The sequence below is a fragment of the Caretta caretta genome, chromosome 25 (assembly GCF_965140235.1).
Source record: "Caretta caretta isolate rCarCar2 chromosome 25, rCarCar1.hap1, whole genome shotgun sequence".
In the NCBI taxonomy this organism is placed as follows: Eukaryota; Metazoa; Chordata; order Testudines; family Cheloniidae; genus Caretta; species Caretta caretta.
In genome coordinates, this window is record NC_134230.1 from 5,994,772 (window position 1) to 6,021,657 (window position 26,886).

The following is a 26,886-nucleotide window of genomic DNA, read 5'->3' on the forward strand; positions in this document are numbered from 1 at the left end:
CAGGTAAAAAGTCACTTATCTATAGACATGGAGATAAAATTAAGGATTTTTCACTTTCATTAGACATAATCACATTCATAATGGATTATAAAACAGCTTTACTAGAAAGAAAGTGCTTTCATTGCACTAATAAGGAACTGAAGTCTGTTACCACAGCATTGCACATTCTTTCAGTGGCCAGATTCAGTATGGTGAAGGAACCAGGGAAGTGTGAAAGTGGGAATTAGTGATATTCTTGAATTGCTTCACATTTATATTATTGCCTCTTAACATTTGTTTCTTCTTCGAGTGATGGTCCCTATTATGTATTCCAAATATGGGTGTGCATGTGTGCCATACCCTGGAGCCAGATGCTTTTCCTAGCAATGTCCATTGACCTACACATGTGTTGTGTGTCCCCTTGTGCTCCCAGCCAAGGTTAGCCAGGAGCCGTGCATGTCGACGCCTCCTGTTCCCTCTTACTCCTGCATGGCCTGTATTAGATCCTCTGTTCCTTTGTGGTCTTACTCTTTTAGCTAAGTTTCAGAGTAACAGCCGTGTTAGTCTGTATTCGCAAAAAGAAAAGGAGTACTTGTGGATGCAATCGATGAAGTGAGCTGTAGCTCACGAAAGCTTATGCTCAAATAAATTGGTTGGTCTCTAAGGTGCCACAAGTACTCCTTTTCTTTTAGCTAAGAGAGTAACCTGCTTCATTTGTGTAATTGAAGAATTGTATAATTCTTGTTTGTTTTTTCTTGTAGATAGCTAGTTGTGTATAGTAATTAGTGTTAGTCTGCCCTGATTGGGGTACGCCCCTCTGCCCCGCTGGGATGTATGTCCTGTGTTCCGGGGTTTAAAAGCGGATTCTTTCCCGTGCTGCTTCTCCATGAGCAACAAGCACCAGTGGCATCTTTACTGCCTTGGGGAGGCTCACATCGTTGCTCGCTGTATGATTTGCAAGTCTTTCCCATCCTGGACTCGGGAAGCACAGTAGCTTTGCTTCAGAAAATACTGGATGGGGGAAGCCATTAGACTGTGCACCCACTCGGATCCAGAACCATCAGTGCAGCGTCCATCACTGGTGGTTAGCACTTCTTCCAGCATGTCTCATGCTCTGGATACGGCAGTCAAAGACAAACCCAGATGTGAGGGTAGGAAGCCCTGTCACGGGCATAGGAGCAAGTCCCTATTGAGGACTACTTCTGAGTGCAACATTTACTCCCCGAGCCGGGCCAGGTCAGGTGAGCTGTCATGCCCTGACACTGTGGCACCAGCACCCAAGCTTCTCCGCATTGAGGGTAAAACAAAGCACAAGAAGGATCCAGTGGAACAGGTGGTCGCCCCGGTACCGACCCCGTTGGAGCAGTCTCTGGAACACACATCACCTGTCCTGCTGCCACCTCCATGTCCTTTGGTCCAGCTGGCCCCATGGACACTGCCTTGGTCTTCCAGCATCTCCAAGGGCACTCTCTGGACTCCTGGTTGTGTGGAGCTCCTTCTGTTGCCGGAGGAACTGGAGCTACCTTACCCACCCTCTCCCCTTCTCTCAGGTTCCCCACTCACCTGGGAGGTTCCTACTCTGGTGGACAACCCGCTCCTGCTCCTTCCGGACCTCCGCCTGTTGACTCTGCACTGTGGCTGGCCCACTCTGTTGGTTCCATCACTACCCAAGCCATCTTCAGACTAGGAAGACTTTTCTGAGCTGGAGCCCTCCTTCCCCCTTTTGTCCAAGCAGAGCTCGGACTTGCATCCCTGGCTTATCCTCTGGCTTATGGCCCGACAGCGATGGTTTGGTTCCGGTACCTCTGGGGCCCACCGCACCCCCAGGTCCCGACCCCTTAGCCACACTAGGCATTCTGGGACCCATATCGCCAGTGATACCCACCCTCCCAAGCCTCATACCGCTCGGCCCAGGCTCCTTCACTGTTGGGCTCTGAGGAAGAGGCAGATGTAGAGCCAGTTCCTCGTCGCCGGACAAGGTGCTCATCCCTCCTTCCCTATCTCGCCCTGATGATCACAAGCAATACCAAGACATGTTACGGAGGGTGGCAGCAGACCATGACATACTGCTGGAGGAGGTTCAGGATCAGCAACACCAGCTCCTGGACATCCTCCAGCCTCAGGGACCATCAAGGGTGCCGCTCCCCATTAATGATGCCATTGTTCAGCCCCCAGCCCTGTGTCGCAAGCAGGAGCTCCAGCAGTTCTGCCCTCAGCCAAATGCGCCCTACCCAGTCTACTACCAGCAGCACCAGAAACCTCCATGCAAGTGCCTCTGGTCCCGCTGGCAGTGACGCACAGCCACTTTCTCGTCCCTTGCCCACCAACAGCCTAAACAGTTTTGATGTGTTGCTTGAGAACTGTGAACCCTTCCTATTGCCACCCACAGTGCCCCGTGTCATCTTTGTGTGCCATCTTGCCCTGTTCGCCCACATTTGGGGCAAGATCACCATGGACCATTGAGTCCTGGAGATTATCCATCATGGTTACGCCATAGAATTTTTCTTTTCCCCAATTGCCCCCCACCCCCCGGGCTGGACACCTCCATGAGGCCCTTCCCATCAGTGCCTTCTCCAGCAAGAGGCAGATGCTCTTCTTGCAAAGGACACCATATAGTGCATGGCACCTCCCTACCAGAGGAGAGGCTTCTACTCCGCATATTTCCTCATCCTGAAGAAGGGTGGAGGGCTCTGCCCCATTCTTGATCTTCAGCAACTAAACATCTTTATCTGGAAATCCAAGTTCTTCTCTGAGTGATTGCTCACGCGCATTCCACACTCGGTGTGTGCATGCACTGTGTGCACCATCTCTGGAAACGTTTCCCGCACTGGTATTATTGATTGGGTCGGCTCTAGCGCGGCGCAGTAATTTGCCAGTGGTCCCGCACCTTCAGTTCCTGCTTACCGCTTGTGACGATTGCTGAAACAGCTCCTTTCGCTTCGGCAAGGCATTTATTCAGTGGTTACTCTCAAGTTTAGTTGTATTTAATCTTAGTTTTAGTAGTAGTGTATTTCGTGTAGATAGTATTAATGTATATAGTTAGACCCTCTGTCTTCCTTCCTTCGCTCCTGGGGCTGGACATGTCCTGGTCTCTCGGTTTCAAGCCCAGTGCCTCCTGAGGCAAGCAACCCACACTCCAGTTGTCTGAAGCCTCTAGGAGAGGCTCATGTACAAGAGTATTGCCAGATCTGTTGGGACTTGAAGCCTCATACAAAGGACTGGGAGGCTAGACTAAGGTCAATCCTAATGAAAGCCGCATTTAGACTGGTGTTGGAATCAAGCTGGTTTTACTTCGCACCGAGCACCTCAGCTTCGCTGCGAAGCAAAGCAACCCTTTGGCACTGTGTGTTTCTCAGTCCCGTTCTCCATCTCCAGTACCGAGAAAGAAACATAAGCAACAATCCAAGGAGGGACGTTCCCCAATACCAAAGAAGGACAAACAAGGAGAGGGCCGTGGATACCCCCAGTGTGATAGCGGCACTGTCGACTCCACCCTGGTCACGGGCGCAGTTGAGTCCAGTGTGGGACTAGCCATCGATGCTGGGGAGTCGTCATCGCACCAGCGGGATTGCGGTGCTTTCCACCTTTGCAGTGGCCACGGACTTACTGACACTTCTGGTACCGCTGACCCCGATGGGTCAGCTATCTGCTCCAATGAGTGTGCCGAGCAGAAGGGAGTATGGGGCCCTGAGCTTATACTTGGCACCAGGGTCTTCGGTACCGAGCAGAGCAATATGGCCTCCCTGTCATTGACGAGGACTTCCCTTATCTGGCACCAATTTCTGGACCCTAGGCACTGACTGGCGGAAGTGTGGGGTACTGCCCCCACCATGGTCTCCTCAGAAGGACTCTTCCTTGGAGTCAGAGGTGGAACCCTACACTCAGTCTAAGAGCTCCCGCTACTACCCGTCCTACATCCCTCTGGATCTTGGTGTGGGCTCCTCTGCAGACACCTGGCCTGGATGAGAGCGGCTGATGCAGGTCCAGTGACCGTACTGGAATCAGTGGGGCTTTCCCCCAGTACTGGGATCGTGTCCAGTCATTCCTCTCGGTAGTGTTTGAGGGGAGTGCTCCTCCACCGCACCATCCAGCACCCAACCCAAGTACAGGTACTAAGCCTGGTACCGACACGCAAGATTTGACCCAGGGGTATGTAATCGGGGCTGAAAAAGAGGAAGGCCCCCCCACCTATTCAGGCCTCTTCCTCCTCCTCCCCCGCAGATGAAACCGTCTTGGGACCAAGTGATTTGGTCTAAAGGATGACTTTAGAGTCCACCAGGAGCTTCTAAAAATGGTGGCTGCTAACCTGGGTCTGGAGGTACTTAAGAAGTCCTTGCCTACTCTCATTGATGATTTGGCTGCGGCAGCCCAGTCAAAGATTGCTCTGTCCCTCAAGGCCATTATGGGTCCAGTCAGGTCACTATGGCAGACCCCATATTCTTTCCCTCACACTTCAAAGAAGGCAGAGAAGTACTTTGTGCCTGCAAAGGGGTATGAATATCTGTGCTCTCATCCTCCTCCCGGGTCCCTTGTGGTCACCCTCCTCTCGGATCCCCCAATGAGAAGGCCAGGCAGGCACTACCCCCAAGCAAAAGGACTTGAAAAAGCTAGACCTTTGCGGAAGAAAAATTTATTCAATGGGTGGTTTCAGAGTAACAGCCGTGTTAGTCTGTATTCGCAAAAAGAAAAGGAGTACTTGTGGCACCTTAGAGACTAACCAGTTTATTTGAGCATGAGCTTATTTCCAACCAACGAGCCTTGCTGGGGAGGTATGATTACAATATTTGGGACTCCATGGCAAAGTTTAAAGACTTGCTGCTTCAGGACTTCAGGAAAGAGTTTTCTGCCTTGATAGAGGAAGGGAAAACCATAGCCAGGGCCTCACTCTAAGCCAGGAGTCGGATCTCAAACTCAAATCACCACAGCCACATGAGGACTCGTATGTTGGCCCGAGGGCCGCATCACTGAAACTTTTTCATACGATACAAAAGTATAGTAAAAAATGAAGAGTTATATAGTATGCTATTAAAAGTTAATGCATTAACTTTTTTAAAACTGTAATGTGAAGAAGGGTTTTAATAAAATATAAACGTTCAGTAATGCACCTCACTCAAATGACAAACACGCATTTACTTTAAGATTTACTTTGGTTAAAGCCCCTTGCTCTGCCCCTGGCCCCGCCCCCATTCCAACCCTTTCCCCAAATCCCCGGCTCCGCCTTCTCCCCTGAGTGCGCTGCATCCCCACTCCTCCCCCTCCCTCCTGGAAAGTCCTAAGCACCACCAAACAGCTGTTTGGCAGCAGGCAGCGCTGGGAGGTAGGTGGAGGAGCGGGAACGTGGCACGCTTCCGGTGCGGAGGGATGAGGGGAGCTTGGCTAGTCAGCGTATATGGCGGGCCGCAGGAAATAACTCTGCGGGCCACGTGTTTGAGACCCCTGCTGTAAGCAGCCTTGGACAGAACTGATGCGGCGGCTAGAACAATGACTTCTGCAGTGGTCATGAGGCAATGCTCCTGGCTTCAGCCCTCGGGGTTTCCTCCTGAGGTCCAACAGTCAATCCAGGATCTCCCATTCAAGGGTACCTCCCTCTTCTCGGAGCAGACAGACACAAAGCTCCATGGTGTGAGGGACTCCAGGGCAACCCCAGATCCCTGGGCCTCTACTCACCATTGAAGGAAGCATTTCAGGCTGCAGCAACCAGCCTGCTTCTCAGCTCCACTGCCTCAACAGGACCTGTTCAAGAAATGGAGCAGGGGTTACAAGCGTAGACAACTGCTCCCCTCCACCTCAGCCGCACCACCAGGGTCTCTCACATACCTGGAAGGCCCAAAGAGAACTTTTGAAGATACGCCCAAGGCCATTATCAGTTCCCACATTTCATTTTCAGACCGACTCACCCACTTCAGCCTGCTGTGGTCCCTCATAACCTCGGATTGCTGGGTGCTGAGTATGGTGGAGGAAGGTTACACCCTTCAGTTTTCTTCCATCCCTCCTCCCACCCCCCTCCATCTTCAGGGACCCTTCTCATGAGCAGCTTCTAGTCCAAGAGGTGCTAGCCCCCCTGCAGGTAGGGGCAGTGTACGAGATGCCTCAGAACCTAAGAGGGAAGGGGTTTTACTCCCGATATTTCCTAATCCCGAAGGCCAAAGATGGTCTTGGATCCATCCTGGACCTGTATTGCTTCAACAATTATCTCAAGAAACTGAGGTTCTGCATGGTTTCCCTGGCCTCCATCATTTCCTCCCCGAATCATTATCTCTCTCTCATATTTAAGGCAGCTATTGGTTTACATTGCATTGATTTGGGCACAAATTTTAAACATCTAAAAATAGAACATTGTATTCTGACTTTCCATGTGACTGATCCCCATTTCTGTTCCTTTCACTTCATATAGTTAGAAGAATCCATGTATCCTATTGAGAACAGGGTTTAACTGCGGCTGTTCTGTCCTACAATAGTATGTCACCAAGAGAGCGCTATATGCTGGACTATTGATGCAGTGCTATAAAATCCTCATGTGGTTATAATTCTGATTGATGCAGTGATTCCTGTTAACATAAAATTTTTGTTTGTGCTGCAGAAAACCATTGAATCTGAAACGGTTAAGACCTCTGAAGTGATTAAAAAGAAGCTTGGAGAAATAACAGGATCAGTCAAAGAGGTACAGTATAACCTTGCAAAAATCCATCAGTTTACTTGTGGTTTGCACTTTGTATTGAATTAATGTCCTTTATCTCTTTCTTCTAGTTGAAGGAGGGTCACTGTTGTTGCCCTTACAGGCCAGGGCCACTAAAGAGACCTGCAGTGGTAACTGCTGGAGAATTTTTGGTGTGACTAGTGTGATGGCAGATGTGCAGGCAGTATCCGCACCCCATGTTTCTTCCTTGCTGCAGGGTAGATGAGTGTGTACATGGGGGTCTGACTATCTGATAGCTGCAGAAGAGAAAATGCCTCAAGGGTTTGTCTCCTCCATTGGGGCATAGGCAACTCAGATACCAGCACCAAAGTGGAAGAGCCCATTTGGGAACATGGCTAGGAGCAATGTTCTGCTTAAGCTGTGCACATGTGTGACTGCACGTCTCGCGTGACTGGCACCTGGATCCCCATCCTGCCAGAATGGAAGGCATCTGCTCTCAGTACCGTAGACCGGCAGGAAGCTTTGAGACAACAGGGAGGAAGGGTACAGAGTGGTGTGGAGGAAGCAGGGTTTCTGGAGGAGGTGTGACTTGCACCTGGGTCCTGTTTTACCTGCTGCACCCTCCTGTTGGATAAGTGGCAGCTCCTCTTGGTGCTGTGGGAAGCCTCAAGCAGGGAGGGCAGGGAAAGAAGACTGAGGGCACCATTTAGGTGGGGAGGTGCTGTTCATGGTTGAGTCCCTGGGCGTATGGTGCTAACTGTGGTGAAGGTGGTCCCTGCCGCTGGCACCAGCGTCCAAGGGCTGGCAGAGCTGAAATGAGCCTCCAGCAGCCTGGCCCAGAAAGGATGTGGGGAGGCAGGAGCCTGTGCTGCATTGGTGCTGGGCCAGGGGTGCCTGGTCTGTGCACTCCTACCCACTCCCAGCTGCGATGGTAACTCCCTCCTGGCAACCAGGGTGCAGAGAGGAAGGGGCGGAGTGCTGACTGAGGGGCAGGGGAACAGGACTGGCTGATGGGGAAAACACCTGGTGGTACTGTCCACCTGGCAACCCCTTCTGTGTGGGTTTGTCTTCCCACCCACCCCAGAATCAGCTGCCCACTGCCAGGGAAGTCTCTGACATCCCTGCAAGGAGCACCTGCTAAGCCAGCTGTGCTGGTTCAGAGTGAAATGGTGATCAACTGTTTGTGGAGATGTTTTAACCTCCGGCCTGCCACCGCCTGTGTGTGTAGCACCCCAGCCCCCAGGCACTCTGTGGTGTGTGTAAAGCTTTTTTTGTTGGAGTGGAAGAAAGAGTATTTGGAGCTTCTTTCCTGGTGGATCAAAATTTAGTGCTCAGAGCTCTCTCCCCCAGAGCTGGCCTGGCCTGCATTTCCTTCTATCTCTTAGAGACAGGTTTCAGAGTAGCAGCTGTGTGAGTCTGTATTCGCAAAAAGAAAAGGAATACTAGTGGCACCTTAGAGACTAACCAATTTATTTGAGCATAAGCTTTCATGAGCTACAGCTCACTTCATCGGATGCATTCAGTGGCAAGTACTCCTTTTCTTTTATCTCTTAGAGAATTAACAAGGATGCGGGTATTTCAAAGGAAAGGTCTAGAGTATTTTAACTACTAGGTGGCGCAGCAAATAGAAAAGCCAATATATTGGCAGCAGCGTGTAGTGGCCTCGGGGCAATGCAGGAGTCCTGGTGCTGTGGAGTGGGAGGGGAGGCTGCAGGCAGGGCAGTGGATGGGAGGGAGGACCTGTGGCCTGGAAGCTGGGGTTTTCCACAGGTAGTAGGGGCTCCAGGGCCGTCCAGGGCTGCACAGAACCTCTCCCTGTGCTGTCCAGGGGTGTCCTGCCCTGGCACCAGGGGCCCTGGGCTTGCTGTGTCCCAAAGCTTCTTTCCCTGGCTGCAGCCCCGCAAACCTGCCTTCCACTTATTGGCAATTTTTGGATAATAGCAACTTTTTACTGGAACTGAGAGGTTGCTGTTAAGCAACATTCATGGTGTATAAATAATTGCTAGTCCAACATGTATAGTTCTATAGCTGTCCAAAAATATCTTCATCGCCGATGATCACAGCACAGCTCCCGGGTCACTGCTAATGCTGCAGCAGAAAAGTCAGGTTCCCTGTGACCTGTAACTACTTAAGAAAAATCAAATCTTGGTCCTACAGACCTTGACCATGCCACTAACGTGCTGATTTCCCTGGTGATCACTTGGGAAGTCTCTAAAGGCCAAAAAGAGGAATCTCTTTCAAATCCAGGTGGTGGTCCATGTTTCTCACACCATTTTCCTTCCATGTTATTGCAGAGTTTGGATGAAGTAAGTAAGAGTGATATTGGTCGGAAGATAAAAGAAGGTGTGGAAGAAGCTGCCAAAACAGCAAAGCAGTCTGCAGAATCAGTGACCAAAGGAGGGGAGAAACTGGGCAAGACAGCAGCATTTAAAGCAATCTCCCAGGTACATATGCAGGTGACATGTCTCCTTTGGTGCCCTACCGTGCAGGCACCACGTTCACTAATAAGAAAGCTGTGTTGGAAAAAAAAGTCCCTCCCGAACTGTAAGTGTTAAGTTTCAGAGGGGTAGCCGTGTTAGTCTGTATCAGCAAAACCAACGAGGAGTCCTTGTGGAACTTTAGAGACTAACACATTTATTTGGGCATAAGCTTTCGTGGGCTAGAACCCACTTCATCAGATGCATGGAGTGGAAAATACAGGAGCAGGTATAAATACATGAAAAGATGTGAGTTGCCTTACCAAGTGTAAGGTAAGGTAAGTGTAAGTGTAATCCTCTGCAAGGATTAACGCACCTCAACAAGCATTTTCAGTGACAACAAGCAGTATTTTAAAAACAGAGTAGGCTTTATTAGTCAACTGGAACACAGCACTGGATGTCCTTAAGTTAGCATAAAGAAATGAAGGTTAAAACATAGTCCATCTGGCCAAACCAGCACAGACCCCAGCCAAGCTGTAGTGGATTCCATCTCAAGATATGCCTTTCCCTGACCTCTTCGTCAGTTCCAGGTCAGAGCAGTCAGCTTCTTCCAGAAGCCCACACTTTATCCTCTGCTGGTCACCTTCCCTATTTTTTGTCTCCAGGCAAAACCATGCTACGTTCACAACCCTGTCTGCTGGAGCTTCCCAGTGTTGTCATTGGGGCTTTTCGTTGTCCCTCTGGGCCCTCTGTTGATCTGGATCAGTTTCATTACAGCTCAGACAACAAAGCAACACCCACACCTCATGTCCTGCGCTGCTCTGAGAGCAAACTTAAACCCTTTTTCTGCCCTGAGGGGTAGCAGTGCAAAGGACAGGGCAACTGAGGCACACACCAGCTCCATAAAAATATTACAGCCCCACTTTGTTACACCTACCACTGAACCTTACTTCGGCACCAGGTAGGGCCCCTTTTTTTCCTAGAAGGGATGTAAATACTCCTATGTCATGGCATAAATGTAAGTGGTGCATTCTCTGTAACTTGAAGTCTTTAAATCATGATTTGAGGACTTCAGTAACTCAGCCAGAGGTTAGGGGTTTATTTCAGGAGTGGGTGAGTGAGGTTCTGTGTCCTGCAAAGGGCAGGAGGCTAGACTAGATGATCATGATGGTCCCTTCTGGCCTTAAAATCTGACTCTGAGTTTATAAGCTAAGCTCTAACTGACTGAGTTGGAAGAACTTTCTCATTGCAGATGTATTGCAAATAAAAAAGCATCTGATCCTAGTGGCTGCTGGACAGGGTACTAGGCAAGCTGGATCATTGATCTCATCAGTCATGCCAATTCCTATGTTTGTGTTCCTAATAAGATGTCATCTGCAAAAGGTCAGCTTCAGCTGCAGTAGCAGATATTATACAGTGACATATCTATAATGAAGCCTGTTAGCTACATCTGCTGCAGTAAGATAACTCCCTTTTCAGACCTGCCTACTGTTTTTCTGCAAAGCAGGCTGCCAGGCCATCCCTTCCAGGCAAGCAGTCATTTTGCAGGATTTGCTAGTCTTACTGTATTCTGAATTTTCTATAGGTTACAAATCATTTTCCCCATACTCTTAACATGTTTTTATTTGTTGTTGGATTTAAGTTACCTGACTCAAAGGCCTTTTTATGGACAGAATTGTTTTTTTAACTTGGCTTTATTTTCTATATGCAAAATGCAGGATTTTTTTTTTTTTTTTTGCTTTAGAACAGCAAATTGACTCTTGTATATTGAGAGAATAAATAGGAATTTTAGTAGCACAACCTTAGGTTTGATCTGCCTTTTTCTTTCGTATTTAGCAGACTTATATTCCTTTGGATAATCTGTCACTCAGTATCATTCATGAGGAATCAGAAGTATTGTTGTGGCCACTACATGCTCCCTCATCTCTCCTTTCTAGTCAGTGAGTGATTTACACATGGCTAATAATGGAATAAAAATCTTTCAAAGTCTAGTCCCTACTTCATATCACAATCTATGACTCCAATTCTGTAAACACTTAAACATGTGTGTAACTGTACTCAAGTGAGCAGTTTCATTAACTCCAGCGGGATTGTTCACCTGGGAAAAGTTATGCACGTTTACAAAATCAGAGCCTATTCTGTAAAATGTTATGGAAACTTGACTTACCACACGACCTATTATGGTGTGGTGCTAAACCAGAAACAGTCTTATTCTTCAGAATTTTTAAATATTATTTTAGGCAAGAAAACAGAGCATCATAGAGCTACACAAGTCCTTGTGGCTTGGGTAAGATACACATCCTGCTGCTGGTAAATAATACCTATATAACTTATTACAGGCTGGCTGCCTAATGCATCTAAAATAAAGTGCTCTCTTTACCAGAGCAAATACAATAATAGGAGGTTGCACTGCTTGTGATGTAACTCCTTGTTCTCCATAGATATAGTCACTGGAGAGATCTGCAACATCCAATGTTTAATAAAAAGAAAAGGAGTACTTTGTGGCACCTTAGAGACTAACCAATTTATTTGAGCATAAGCTTTCGTCAGCTACAGCTCACTTCATCGGATGCATGCAGTGGAAAATACAGTGGGGAGATTTTATATTCACAGAGAACATGAAACAATGGGTGTTACCATATACACTGTAACTAGAGTGATCAGGTAAGGGGAGCTATTACCAGCAAGAGAGAGAAAAAAAACACCTTTTGTAGTGATAATCAAGGTGGGCCATTTCCAGCAGTTGACAAGAACGTGTGAGGAACAGTACGGGGGGAAAATAAATATGGGGAAATAGTTTTACTTTATGTAATGACACATCCACTCCCAGTCTTTATTCAAGCCTAATTTAATGGTGTCCAGTTTGCAAATTAATTCCAATTCAGCAGTGTCTCGCTGGAGTCTGTTTTTGAAGTTTTTTGTTGAAGAATTGCGACTTTTAGGTCTGTAATCAAGTGCTATAATCGAGACATGTTATAGTCCTAGCCTTCAAAACCTCCTGAGGCAAGGAGTTCCACAGGTTGACTGTGCGCTGTGTTTATTTGTTTTAAACCTGCTGCCCATTAATTTCATTTGGTGGCCTGTAGTTCTTATGTTATGTGCTAAGGAGACTACCCAGCTAGTGAGGACTACTGTCACACCCCCGGGGGACGAGGATATAGCTCTGTCACAGGGAGGACACTGGCTGCTGGTTCCTTCTGGCAGTAGGCCGTGCTCCATTCCTACGCCCAACCCACCTACCATGGTGATGGAGAACTGTTATGCTCCCCTGGCAATGAGCAATGAGAAATCACCCCCAAAGGAGGAGAAGCCACGTACCCCCAAGGCTGGGAGGATCACCTCCATGAATTTATCCAGTTCTTTTAAACCCTGTTATAGTCCTAGCCTTCACAACCTCCTTAGGCAAGGAGTTCCCCAGGTTGACTGTGCGCTGAGTGAAGAACTTCCTTTTATTTATTTTAAATCCTGCTACCCATTAATTTCATTTGGTGGCCCCTAGTTCTTATATTGTGGGAACAAGTAAATATCTTTTCCTTATTCACTTTCTCCACACCACTCATGATTTTATATACCCCCCTTAGTCTCCTCTTTTCCAAGCTGAAAAGTCCTAGCCTCTTTAATCTCTCCTCATATTGGACCCGTTCCAAACCCCTAATCATTTTAGTTGCCCTTTTCTGAACCTTTTCTAATGCCAGTATATCTTTCTTTTTTGAGATGAGGGGACCACTGTACTGTATGCAAAAAGAAAAGGGGTACTTGTGGCACCTTAGAGACTAACAAATTTATTTGAGCATAAGCTTTCATGAGCTACAGCTCACTTCATCGGATGCATTCAGTGGAAAATACCAGTATTCAAGATGTGGGTGTACCATGGATTTATATAAGGGCAATAAGATATTCTCCATCTTATTCTCTATCCCTTTTTTAATGTTTCCTAACCTCCTGTTTGCTTTTTTGACTGCCACTGCACACTGCCTGGATGTCTTCAGAGAACTATCCATGATGACTCCAAGATCTTTCTCCTGATTAGCTGTAGCTAAATTAGCCCCCATCATATTGTGTATATATAGTTGGGGTTATTTTTTCCAATGTGCATTACTTTACATTTATCCACATTAAATTTCATTTGCCATTTTGTTGCCCAATCACTTAGTTTATTGAGATCTTTTTGAAGTTCTTCACAGTCTGCTTTAGTCTTAACTATCTTGAGCAGTTTAGTATTGTCTGCCAACTTTGCTACCTCACTGTTTACCCCTTTCTCCAGATCTCAGAGTAACAGCTGTGTTAGTCTATATTCGCAAAAAGAAAAGGAGTACTTGTGGCACCTTAGAGACTAACCAATTTATTTCAGCATAAGCTTTCGTGAGCTACAGCTCACTTCATCGGATGCATTCAGTGGAAAGTACAGAAGACGTTTTTATACACACAAAACATGAAAAAATGGGTGATTATCACTACAAAAGGTTTTCTCTCCCCCAACCCCACTCTCCTGTTGGTAATAGGTTATCTAAAGTGATCACTCTCCTTACAATGTGTATGATGATCAAGGTGGGCCATTTCCATCACAAATCCAGGGTTTAACAAGAACGTCTGGGGGGGGGGGGTAGGAAAAAACAAGGGGAAATAGGTTACCTTGCATAATGACTTAGCCACTCCCAGTCTCTATTCAAGCCTAAGTTAATTGTTTCCAATTTGCAAATGAATTCCAATTCAGCAGTCTCCCACTGGAGTCTGGTTTTGAAGTTTTTCTGTTGTAATATCGCAACTTTCATGTCTAATCGCGTGACCAGAGAGATTGAAGTGTTCTCCGACTGGTTTATGACTGTTATAATTCTTGACATCTGATTTGTGTCCATTTATTCTTTTACGTAGAGACTGTCCAGTTTGACCAATGTACATGGCAGAGGGGCATTGCTGGCACATGATGGCATATATCACATTGGTAGATGTGCAGGTGAACGAGCCTCTGATAGTGTGGCTGATGTTATTAGGCCCTGTGCTGGTGTCCCCTGAATAGATATGTGGGCACAGTTGGCAACGGGCTTTGTTGCAAGGATAGGTTCCTGGGTTAGTGGTTCTGTTGTGTGGTGTGTGGTTGCTGGTGAGTATTTGCTTCAGGTTGGGGGGCTGTCTGTAGGCAAGGACTGGCCTGTCTCCCAAGATTTGTGAGAGTGTTGGGTCATCCTTCAGGATAGGTGGTAGATCCTTGATAATGCGTTGGAGGGGTTTTAGTTGGGGGCTGAAGGTGACTGCTAGTGGCGTTCTGTTATTTTCTTTGTTAGGCCTGTCCTGTAGTAGGTGACTTCTGGGTACTCTTCTGGCTCTATCAATCTGTTTCTTCACTTCTGCAGGTGGGTATTGTAGTTGTAAGAATGCTTGATAGAGATCTTGTAGTTGTTTGTCTCTGTCTGAGGGGTTGGAGCAAATGCAGTTGTATCGCAGAGCTTGGCTGTAGACAATGGATCGTGTGGTGTGTTCAGGGTGAAAGCTGGAGGCTTGTAGGTAGGAATAGCAGTCAGTAGGTTTCTGGTATAGGGTGGTGTTTATGTGACCATCGTTTATTAGCACTGTAGTGTCCAGGAAGTGGATCTCTTCTGTGGACTGGACCAGGCTGAGGTTGATGGTGGATGGAAATTGTTGAAATCATGGTGGAATTCCTCAAGGGCTTCTTTTCCATGGGTCCAGATGATGAAGATGTCATCAATATAGCGCAAGTAGAGTAGAGGCATTAAGGGACGAGAGCTGAGGAAGCGTTGTTCTAAGTCAGCCATAAAAATGTTGGCATCCTGTGGGGCCATGCGGGTACCCATAGCAGTGCCGCTAATTTGAAGGTATACATTGTCCCCAAATGTAAAATAGTTATGGGTAAGGAGAAAGTCACAAAGTTCAGCCACCAGGTTAGCCGTGACATTATCGGGGATAGTGTTCTTGACGGCTTGTAGTCCATCTTCGTGTGGAATGTTGGTGTAGAGGGCTTCTACATCCATAGTGGCCAGGATGGTGTTATCAGGAAGATGACTGATGGATTGTAGTTTCCTCAGGAAGTCTCGAAGGTAGCTGAGAGTGCTGGTAGCGTAGGGCCTGAGGAGGGAGTCTACAAAGCCAGACAATCCTGCTGTCAGGGTGCCAATGCCTGAGATGATGGGGCGCCCAGGATTTCCAGGTTTATGGATCTTGGGCGGTAGATAGAATATCCCATGTGGGGTTCCAGGAGTGTGTCTGTGCGGATTTGATCTTGTGCTTTTTCAGGGAGTTTCTTGAGCATATGCTGTAGTTCCTTTTGGTAACTCTCAGTGGGATCAGAGGGTAATGACTTGTAGAAAGTGGCGTTGGAGAGCTGCCGAGCAGCCTCTTGTTCATATTCCGACCTATTCATGATGATGACAGCACGTCCTTTGTCAGCCTTTTTGATTATGATGTCAGAGTTGTTTCTGAGTCTGTGGATGGCATTGTGTTCTGCACGGCTGAGGGTGTGGGGCAAGTAATGTTGCTTTTCCAAAATTTCAGCCCGTGCACGTCGGCGGAAGCACTCTATGTAGAAGTCCAGTCTGCTGTCTCGACTTTCAGGAGGAGTCCACCTAGAATCCTTCTTTTTGTAGTGTTGGTAGGGAGGTCTCTGTGGATTTAGTATGATTAGTACACAACAGAACCACTAACCCAGGAACCTATCCTTGCAACAAAGCCCGTTGCCAACTGTGCCCACATATCTATTCAGGGGACACCATCACAGGGCCTACATCAGCCACACTATCAGAGGCTCGTTCACCTGCACATCTACCAATGTGATATATGCCATCATGTGCCAGCAATGCCCCTCTGCCATGTACATTGGTCAAACTGGACAGTCTCTACGTAAAAGAATAAATGGACACAAATCAGATGTCAAGAATTATAACATTCATAAACCAGTCGGAGAACACTTCAATCTCTCTGGTCACGCGATTACAGACATGAAAGTTGCGATATTACAACAGAAAAACTTCAAATCCAGACTCCAGGGAGAGACTGCTGAATTGGAATTCATTTGCAAATTGGATACAATTAACTTAGACCACCGGACCAGGGGGATGAGGTGGACGAGGCTTTCTTCTGGCAAGTCGCAGAAGCTACTAGATCGCATGCCCTGGTTCTCATGGGCGACTTCAATCATCCTAATATCTGCTGGGAGAGCAATACAGCGATGCACAGATAATCCAGGAAGTTTTTGGAAACTGTAGGGGACAATTTCCTGGTGCAAGTGCTGGAGGAACCAACTAGGGGCGGAGCTCTTCTTGACCTGCTGCTCACAAACTGGGAAGAATTAGTAGGGGAAGCAAAAGTGGATGGGAACCTGGGAGGCAGTGACCATGAGATGATCGAGTTCAGGATCCTGACACAAGGAAAGGGAAAGGAAAGGAAAGGGAAAGTAGCAGAATACGGACCCTGGACTTCAGAAAAGAAGACTTCGACTCCCTCCGGGAACTGATGGGCAAGATCCCCTGGGAGAATAACATGAGGGGAAAAGGAGTCCAGGAGAGCTGGCTGTATTTTAAAGAATAGGGACAAACCATCCCTAAGTGTAGAAAGAATAGTAAATCTGACAGGCGACCAGCTTGGCTTAACAGTGAAATCCTTGCTGATCTTAAACACAAAAAAGAGACTTACAAGAAGTGGAAGATTGGACAAATGACCAGGACAAGTATATAAATATTGCTCGGGCATGTAGGAATGGAATCAGGAAGGCTAAATCACACCTGGAGTTGCAGCTAGCGAGGGATCTTAAAAGTAACAAGAAGGGTTTCTTCAGGTCTGTTGGCAATAAAAAGAAAGCGTGGGCCCCTTACTAAATGAAGGAGACAACCTAGTGACAGAGGATGTGGAAAAAGCTAAAGTACTCAATGCTTTTTTTGCCTCTGTCTTCACGAACAAGGTCAGCTCCCAGACTACTGCACTGGGCAGCACAGCATGGGGAGGAGGTGGCCAGCCCTCTGTGAAGGTAGAAGTGGTTCAGGACTATTTAGAAAAACTGGACGTGCACAAGTCCATGAGGCCGGATGCGTTGTATCCGAGAGTACTAAAGGAATTGGCGGCTGTGATTGCAGAGCCATTGGCCATTATCTTTGAAAACTCATGGCGATCGGGGGAAGTCCCGGAAGATTGGAAAAAGGCTAATGTAGTGCCCATGTTTAAAAAAGGGAAGAAGGATGATCCTGGGAACTACAGGCCGGTCAGCCTCACCTCAGTCCCCGGAAAAATCATGGAGCATGTCCTCAAGGAATCAATTCTGAAGCACTTAGAGGAGAGGAAAGTGTTCAGGAACAGTCAGCATGGATTCACCAAGGGTAAGTCATGCCTGACTAATCTAATTGCCTTCTATGACAAGATAACTGGCTCTGTGGATGAAGGGGAAGCAGTGGATGTGTTATTCCTCGACTTTAGCAAAGCTTTTGACACGGTCTCCCACAGTATTCTTGTCAGCAAGTTAAAGAAGTATGGGCTGGATGGATGCACTACAAGGTGGATAGAAAGTTGGCTAGATTGTCGGGCTCAGCGGGTAGTGGTCAGTGGCTCCATGTCTAGTTGGTAGCTGGTATCTAGTGGAGTACCCCAAGGGTTGGTCCTGGGGCTGGTTTTGTTCAATATCTTCATTAACGATCTGGAGGATGGTGTGGATTGCACCCTCAGCAAATTTGCGGATGACACGCTGGAGGGTAGGGATAGGATACAGAGGGCCCTAGACAAATTGGAGGATTGGGCCAAAAGAAATCTGATGAGGTTCAACAAGGACAAGTGCAGAGTCCTGCACTTAAGATGGAAGAATCCAATGCACCGCTACAGACTAGGGACCGAATGGCTAGGCAGCAGTTCTAAAGAGAAGGACCTGGGGTGACAGTGGACAAGAAGCTGGATGTGAGTCAACAGTGTGCCCTTGTTGCCAAGAAGGCCAATGGCATTTTGGGGTGTATAAGTAGGGGCATTGCCAGCAGATCGAGGGACGTGATCGTTCCCCTCTATTCGACATTGGTGAGGCCTCATGTGGAGTACTGTGTCCAGTTTTGGGCCCCACACTACAAGAAGGATGTGGAGAAATTGGAGAGAATCCAGCGAAGGGCAACAAAAATGATTAGTGGACTGGAACACATGACTTATGAGGAGAGGCTGAGGGAACTGGGATTGTTTAGTCTACGGAAGAGAAGAATGAGGGGGGATTTGATAGGTGCTTTTAACTACCTGAAAGGTGGATCCAAAGAGGATGGATCTAGACTATTCTCAGTGATAGCAGATGACAAGACAAGGAGAAATGGTCTCAAGTTGCAGTGGGGGAGGTTTAGGTTGGATATTAGGAAAAACTTTTTCACTATGAGGGTGGTGAAACACTGGAATGCGTTACCTAGGGAGGTGGTGGAATTCCCTTCCTTAGAAGTTTTTAAGGTCAGGCTTGACAAAGCCCTGGCTGGGATGATTTAGTTGGGATTGGTCCTGCTCTGGTCAGGGGGTTTGACTAGATGACCTCCAGAGGTCCCTTCCAACTCTGTTATTCTATGATTCTATGATAAAAAGCACCTGAAAATTACACTGCTCATCCTGAGGATGTTTGTCCTGCAAGAAATAGGCTTGCCTTAATTTCTGACGCTACTTAGAAATACTTTGTCCTTCCTATTTAATATTCTAAGTTAGGCTAAGATTTTGTCATGGTTATTGTTAGGAAAAGTCACAGACAGGTCACAGGCAATAAACAAAAATCCATGGAAGCCCATGACCTGTCCCTGACTTTTACAAAAAAAAAAAAAAAAAAAAGAGCTGTGACAAAATGGGGAATGGGGGATTCAGCACCCACCATTGCTGACACTCAGGGCGGCTGGGAGCAGCAGGGACCCCATTGCCCATGGAGGCCAGAGCTCCAGGACTGGTGGCTGGGAGCTGCAGGGCCCCAGTCGCCACTTTGAACTTCGGGGTCCCCCCTCCGCTGGCACCGGCTGGAAGCTCTGGGGGCCGCCCCCTGCAGCCGGGAGCTCCCCGCGGCAGCTGGGAATTGGGAGTCCCAAAGCTGTCCCCCGTGGCTGGGAGCTTCAGGACTGGGTGCTGCGGGGGCCCCTACAGCTGAGAGCTCTAGGGCCTCCTGGCTGACAGCTCCAATCCCGTGGCTACAAGTCTGAAGCAGAAAATGTTATGGAGTTCTCTGGAAGTCATGGATTCTGTGACTTCTGTGACATAATCATAGCCTTAATTATAAGCTATTTGTCGAGCTGTTAAGGAGTTTTTGAAGATAGTGTTTCTTTCTTGGGCTTGTCTTGCAGCAGGAAGCTTCTGGCTTAGACGTGTACCCAGAAGTCTCCTGCTGTGAGACAAGCCCAAGAAAGAAACCAACAGAACTCCACTGGCCATCACATACAGTACTCAGCTAAAACTTCTCCAATGCATCATCTACAACCCATCCTGTACAACGATCCCTCACTTTCACAGGCCAGTCCTCGCCCACCAACCTGAAGCATATTCTCACCAGCAACGACACACTGCACCATAGTAACTCTAACTCAGGAACCAATCCATGCAGCAAACCTTGATGCCAGCTCTGCCCACATATCTACACCAGCGGCACCATCACAGGACCGAACCAGATCGGCCACACCATCACCGGTTCATTCACCTGCACATCCACCAATGTAATCTACGCCATCATGTGCCAGCAATGCCCCTCTGCTATGTACATCGGCCAAACTGGACAGTCCCTACGTAAAAGGATAAATGGACACAAATCAGATATTAGGAATGGCAATATACAAAAACCTGTAGGGGAATACTTCAATCTCCCTGGACACAATAGCAGATGTAAAGGTAGCCATCCTGCAGCAAAAAACCTTCAGGACCAGACTTCAAAGAGAAACTGCTGAGCTTCAGTTCATTTGCAAATTTGACACCATCAGCTCAGGATTAAACACAGATTGTGAATGGCTCCCCAACGACAAAAGCAGTTTCTCCTCCCTTGGTGTTCATGCCTCAACTACTAGAAGAGGGCCTCATCCTCCCTGATTGAACTAACCTCGTTATCCCTAGCCTAATTCTTGCTTGTATATTTATACCTGCCTCTGGAAATTTCCACTACATGCATCCAGCGAAGTGGTTATTCACCCACGAAAGTTTATGCTCCAGTACATCTGTTAGTCTATAAGGTGCCACAGGACTCTTTGCCGCTTTTATTTCTAGTTATTACTCAACAAATATATGCAGCCATATGCTCAGTGTTACATCATAGGCAACTGAAGAGCAGGTGAGGGCTGGGGAATCAAACTCACAATTTATATTGGCTACTGACCATCTCCAGAAAGGTCAGTACCAAATAGTTCATGGAGCACGGTTTGATAGGAAATGTTTTCAGTCCAAAAATGTAGACCAGTTCTAATCACTAAAGCACCATAAGCATTTCTAAGGCCAAACTTCCCTTTATACTGCTCTGGCAATGTGAAGGAGCCTTAAAACTTTTACACCTGTTTTATACTCCTGGGGGAATTCACAGAGACAATGGGAACAATTCACTAAGCAGGCAGGCTGCTACATTCTGCTCTGCCTGAGGGGATGGAGCCTGCACCATGTCTGCCTCCTCAGAAACACCCCCAAGTCCTGCCCCCCACACCAAGCATACTGCAATAGTGAGCAAGAAGTGTGTGTCTCTCTCACACACACACCTGCCCAGCCCCTTTGGCGGGGATTTATGTCTCCACCTGTTGCTCCAGGCACCCGAGTCAACCTGCCTATACTGCTGGGGAGGGGCATGTGACAGGTCTTGCGGCTTCCCCATCAGAAGTCATTTTTCTGCCGGGAAACAAAGAAATCTGTGGGGGACATGAATTCTGGGCACACGCAGTGACACAGAATTCCTCCAGGAGTAACAGTGGCAAGGAGGAGGAGAGAGGATAGAAAAGGGGAGGGAAATATAGCTTTTGTCAATATCTTTGGAACACTGCATGGCTGGTCACTTATGAATGGGTGCTTTCACTGGCAGGTCTACCACGGCACTTGCTGCTTGGATCCTTGTTCACAATCTGGATGTTGTCTGGTTGGGTTCTCCTGAGACAGGGTAGGGTTGTGGTCATGTCATCTCGCTGTGCCAGTGCAGTGCAGTTGGTTTTAGGATTTGATGAAAAGCTGAGAGAGTGAGTTACAGAACAGGAGGAAGGAAGGGGGAACAGAAAACAACCCAAAAGAAAGGGAGACAGAACAGGATCTTACATGCCTTTACGATGCTGGCAGTTAGGTATGTCCACTGATGGGCTGAAGTCTGGATGTCAGAATAATATAATGATTTTCTCAAAAACAAAGTTCCTTGAACAAGAGCTTTCCTCTCAGGAAGACAGTCTTTCTGTTTGCTCCTCTTCTGTCTTGGGGCCAGGGAAGGTGAGATGAGCTGGGTTGGGAGAGCAGTCTCTTTAAAAGCCCCCAAAAAGGAATAAGCGGGTGTCATAGTTCATCCCTTTATTTTTATTTTTACTAATTAGGCCTTACATCCACCTTACATTTTCTGTTTTTATGAAGCAAGATTTTAACAGTTCTTGAACCGTATTAGCATGCCCTTTTCGTTTGAACTAATTTAATTTTTTGTCTGTTTTATTGCACTTATTTATAACGTTTATTATTGAAAACAACTTAACCTATTTTTTATGGTTAATTTTCAAACAGGCAAAAAGTGGTGATGTTGTGACATTTTATGAACTTGCACATACGTCTTACATTTGAACTTACAACTGGGGTAAATTTTAAGGTCCAGTAATCACAACAGGCCTCTCCTTGGTAGACGCTGCCCAAAGATTACTTGTGTCTCAGTCTAGAAAGTCCCTTCCCTAAACAGAAACTCAACCAAGAGAGAGAACATATCCACTGCTTCTTCCTCTGGCTTAGCTGCACTATTGAGACATATCCGCATAACCTCATGTGGTCCAGCAGCATGACTTGAATTCAGTCCCAGAACCTGTTTTCTCACCAGTAGTGATGCAGTTTTGCTGTGAATAATTTGGCTGCCTGTTTTTTGGCATACAGATGCACATTTCAGGTGACCCAGAGCTTTTTCTCTTGCTTGGGTCTGGGACTGAGAACTGGATTTGGCTGACCTTGAAAATATGTTCTCCTATAATTTTGGTTGCCTCTCCCTGTTCTTAATATCAGATACATTTGTCATTTCATTCCTGATCTCCTGCATTTTCTGCAGTCCTGTAGCTCTTTTCTTCCTAACTGGAATCGTAGAATTCAGGATTTAGGAATTTATTCTTCCTTAAAGCTGGGCAAGTCAGCACTATCTTTCAGTAAGAATTCTCACCTGAATTGCCAGGGTTTCCACTCCTCCCCTCTTCAGAGACTTCTTTACCAAGCGCCTGTTAGTTTGGTTAGTTCCCCAGGTTCCTTTCCACTGTTTTATTCTCAGCCTGATCCACACAGCTGTTTTATTGTACGTCTGCTGTTTACTTCCCAAATGCAGGGCCACATTTAACCTTGTTTTAAGCGAGTGCATCTCCACGAAAGTTGATGGTGTATTTGCTTTTACAACAGAGCTGAACGTGGCTCACAGACTCTACCTTCTTTTCAACTGAGGTGCAAGAGTGGACTTGTTGCAGAAATCTAACAGGAATGTTTTTCCTTTCAGGGAGTAGAAACAGTGAAGAAGGAAATAGACGAAAGCGTTCTAGGGCAGACGGGTCCTTACAGACGTCCTGAGCGACTTAGGAAAAGAACGGAATTCGATGGAGAGAAGGTCAAAGAGAGAATATTTGAAGCTAATGAGTATGTATTGAATAAAGAGAGACTGTTGCCAAATATGATCTGCTGAACATTATCTGATGAAAGTTTTCAAACTTGGGCCACAGATTGGGAGGTGGAGTCTAGAGGTGAGGTCAGGCTGCAGGGATAAGGTATGGTTTGAGGGAGTGATCTTCTCTGAGTATTGGGCTGAAGAAGCAGGGCAGGGATAGAAGATCAGTGGCACTCCATTTCTATGGGGAAGAGGGCTGGTGCAGTTATTGTGATTGGTAGAGTCTCCCTAATTAAGACTGCAGCCAGCTTATGTTGGAAAGCCATATTTTATTCCTTCTATAACTTTGGTTTGACCTGAAGATTGGCAAGTTTATTCTGAAGGCAAAATACAATATTTCTGCACAATTGGAAGAAAATGCATCAGATGTTTGAGTTACTGGGCATTAACAAAGAATATATCATCCTGACTTGAAATTTTGATTTGTGTATTCCAGTATTTTTTCTTCCCCACCTCAGACATCTGAGCAGGTCTCTGTGATATTTCCTGCATGTCTCACTGTCAACATAAGCTTAATGGGATCAAATCTGAACTTCTGATCTTTCCTTCCAACCCCTCTCCATTCCACCCATTCACTCAGGCTCACACAATGCGTGACCCAGGTGTCAGCTGCAGTCTGCACAGGATGCTGGACAGTGAATGGTCATCACTATCTTCGTCCTTGTCTCCAGTCTCATTTAAGAGCTCAGCTGTTGATTCATGAAACGCTTGCCTTTTGCTCTTCCCTAGGGAGGCAATGGGTGTGGTGCTGCACAAGGATTCCAAATGGTATCAGCAGTGGAAAGATTTCAAGGACAACAATGTGGTCTTCAATAGTAAGTGTTCCCAAGGCTTAAGGAACAGAACTTCATTTCCAGTTCTCTGCTCTCTTACCATCTGGGCAACTAGTCTCAACATAATACAAATCATGGCCATTTTTGTCATTGCTCTTATTGTGAGGCGGTGTGAGATGGAAGGTAGGTGTAGCTGCTGACATTGCAGTTATTCCAGGCTGCTCCATCTGTGTTGGGACACACCCCCACAGTCTTTAGCAGAAAGCTATTTTTCCACTGCTCCCAGTTCTTGAAATCTGAATTGCCCACTGCGTGTTTCCATCTTGTAGATGGCTGTGACTGACAGCCATAAGAGTACTGAACTCTAAACATGGTCCTTCTAATCAGATGTATCCTGGCAATGGGGAGAGGCCAGAGCACTGTATACAACCTGTGAGTGGCATTAAGCCTGTAACTCGTGTAAAAGTGTGGGCAGACTGTGGGCTTCTTGCTGACACAAAGTGTATGTCACAGGGTCTTGCCTGCAGCAAACCAAGTTCTTTTTTTTCAATTGGTCCCATCTGTGGGATTGTGGGCGTTTCACCTCGTTTTTGGACTGTTTGTAATCCCAGTTTCCCATCAGCACCATTAGCTGTCAGTGTTGCATCCTGTGCTTTATTGGGTAATACATGATAAGTAGTTTGGCTTGTTAGTAAGGCTGAAAGGAGTAAAGAGAGCACGCTGAAGACATATTTCAGTGAATCCGAAATAACTTGACCAAAGGAGGCTGCCTGGTGTCCAGCTTGCCCTTGTGTTCTCCAAGATAAATCACAAAATCCTTTAACCTCTCCATTGCTCTGACTGTTAAGAATTTTTTCCTAATATTTATCCTGAATAGTTCCTTATCTTTTTGCTCACTTGCTCCTTGTCCCACTCTTGAGACATGATTCCCTTGAAAGTACTCGTTGGTCACCGTGACGTCCCCCAGAATAATCTCTGCTAGACAATACATTTAGCTCCTTCAGACTCCCCTCATGTTACACAGGTTGTGCAGTGATTAATTGCTTCTTTAGAATCATAGAGTTAGAAGCGGCTGTAAGGGTCATCTAGTCTAACCCCCACCAAGATGCAGGGTTGTTGTCCTTTTCTTTAGTTTTTCTATATCCTTCCTGAACTGTGGGACCCAGAGCTGCACACAGTAGTGCAGGTGGGGTTGTACCAAGGCCATGTAGAACAGAGCTAGTTGTTGTTCCCTTTATATACTCTATATGGTATATGTGAATATATCAGATAGTAAAACTAGTTTTTAGAAGGAGTAAGATTCAGAGCTTAAGCCAATCATTGACTGATATGCTTTGGGAAGAAACTTCCACTGTGGGCAGGTTTTCCCATAGCTACCTAATGCAGCTTCTTCTGGAACTAGCTGCTGTCAGAGATAGAATACTGGCAATTTTAATCTGTTTTTGCAATGGGATTACACTGTCAATTCCCTACTTTTTAAACACATGCTTCTATATCTATCTTGGAGACGCTGCTTTGCAGGATCGCATCTCCTCCTTCGTCCACTAATGCTCACCCTTCTGATCTCTGGTTTCCTAAGAACAGCTACAAAGAGCTGTAGCAGAGGGGTGGATATTGCCCTTTCATCCCGGGAGATTTATTTCTGTTTTATGCCTTATCTTTGTCCTCAAGGTTTGGGAGTGCATTGCTGCTTAGAGCCTTGTTGTCCTTGCTCTACAGTAGAACCTCAGAGTTATGAACACCTCCGGAATGGAGGTTGTTCGTAACTCTGAAATGTTCGTAACCCTGAACAAAATGCTGTAGTTGTTCTTTCAAAAGTTTACAATGGAACAGTGACTTAATACAGCTTTGGAACCTTCCTGTCCAGAAGAAACATGCTGCTTCCCTTGTCTTTTCAGTAATTTACATTTAACACAGCACTGTACTGTTTGCTTTTTTTATTTTTTCCTTTTTTCTCTTTTGGTCTCTGCTGTTGCCTGATTGTGCACTTCCAGTTCCAAATGGGGTGTGTGGTTGACTGATCAGTTCATAACTCTGGTGTTCGTAACTCTGAGGTTCTACTGTGCTTTCCCAGACATAAATCAGCAAGGTTTTCTCTTGGATCAGGAACCTGCTGAAAGATGGTGGCCTAATGTTAGAACCCTGCACTGCCACTAACCTGGTTTTGGATTACATTCCTGGACGTTTGCTTTCTGGGCGCAGGTGGTGTGCTGTGGGGAGGGAAGGAAGGCCTTACACCAATGCTGCGTCCTGCTGGGATGATTCAGGAGCACTATTTGCTGAGTTGGCAGATACTTTAAGTTCTCCTAGGCCAGAAGAATGGCAACTGTATGATCTTTGGGCTCTGACACTCATGCAAAGGAGAAACCAATCTGTAAAACTATGGAAAAAGATAAATGGTTAAGATAATTTATTCCTAATTGTGGGAAAGTAAATGACAAAAAAAATTTTTGTCAATGAAGTATTGAAATATATTAAATCATAAGACCAATCTGGAAAGGACTTCATAAGTAAAGTCCAAACCCCTCAGTCAGACCTGTCCACTCTTGCACTTGAACATGCTAATTCCAATTTAAGATGCACAAAAGAGTGAAATGGCAAAGCAATAATGTTGATCTCCTCTCTTCTTTCAGGGTTCTTTGAAATGAAGATGAAGTATGATGAAAGTGATAACGTCTTCATTCGGGCTTCCAGAGCTGTTACAGACAAAGTCACTGATTTAATAGGTAGCATTTCATCTTTGTTGAGAAGAGTCTCTCGAGGGTTACGTGACACACAGCTGAGACTCAGGATTAACAATGGGAGTATTAGAGCTGCTGCTCTCAGTGTGTTACTAGCCTTTGGGAGGGAATTTTGGGCTTACATATATGCAAAATATCAGGATCATATGTCTTGTGGAATGTTGAAGCAGCCAGCCGCTGGATCAGGAGTGGGCAGTATGACAGATGGGGATGAAATTAAAACCCCAAACACAATGTTTAGCTCTGTCCTGGCAGAACTGATTTATGTGAGTGCTGTGTGTCTCCTTACCTTTTGGCAACACTTGTGCCAAGAAAGGCTCATTGAATTGAATTGCCTTGTCAGGTGGGCTGTTCTCGAAGACAGAAATGTCAGAGGTTTTGACAGAAATTCTCAAAGTGGACCCAGCTTTTGACAAGGATCGGTTTCTAAAGCAATGTGAGAACGACATAATCCCCAATGTCCTGGAGGTGAGTTAGAGGGGCAGGGACATGATGCACTTATTTCTGCCCTTAAAATCTCACAGAAGGCTTCCAACTCAGACGGTCTGATTTTGCTAAAGAT

At 46.4% G+C, this 26,886-nt stretch overlaps 1 protein-coding gene across 1 annotated transcript in view; it reads left to right on the top strand.

Annotated features, from left to right (window-relative positions):
• The window catches only part of TIMM44 (translocase of inner mitochondrial membrane 44), a 57,451-nt gene that overhangs the window by 6,265 nt on the left and 24,300 nt on the right, over window positions 1-26,886 (top strand). Inside the window, exons 4-9 of the mRNA XM_075123134.1 lie at window positions 6,560-6,640; window positions 8,911-9,060; window positions 22,646-22,782; window positions 23,540-23,625; window positions 26,217-26,309; window positions 26,668-26,792. Coding sequence (XP_074979235.1) covers window positions 6,560-6,640; window positions 8,911-9,060; window positions 22,646-22,782; window positions 23,540-23,625; window positions 26,217-26,309; window positions 26,668-26,792 — 672 coding nt within the window. The remainder of the gene's footprint in view (window positions 1-6,559; window positions 6,641-8,910; window positions 9,061-22,645; window positions 22,783-23,539; window positions 23,626-26,216; window positions 26,310-26,667; window positions 26,793-26,886) is intronic.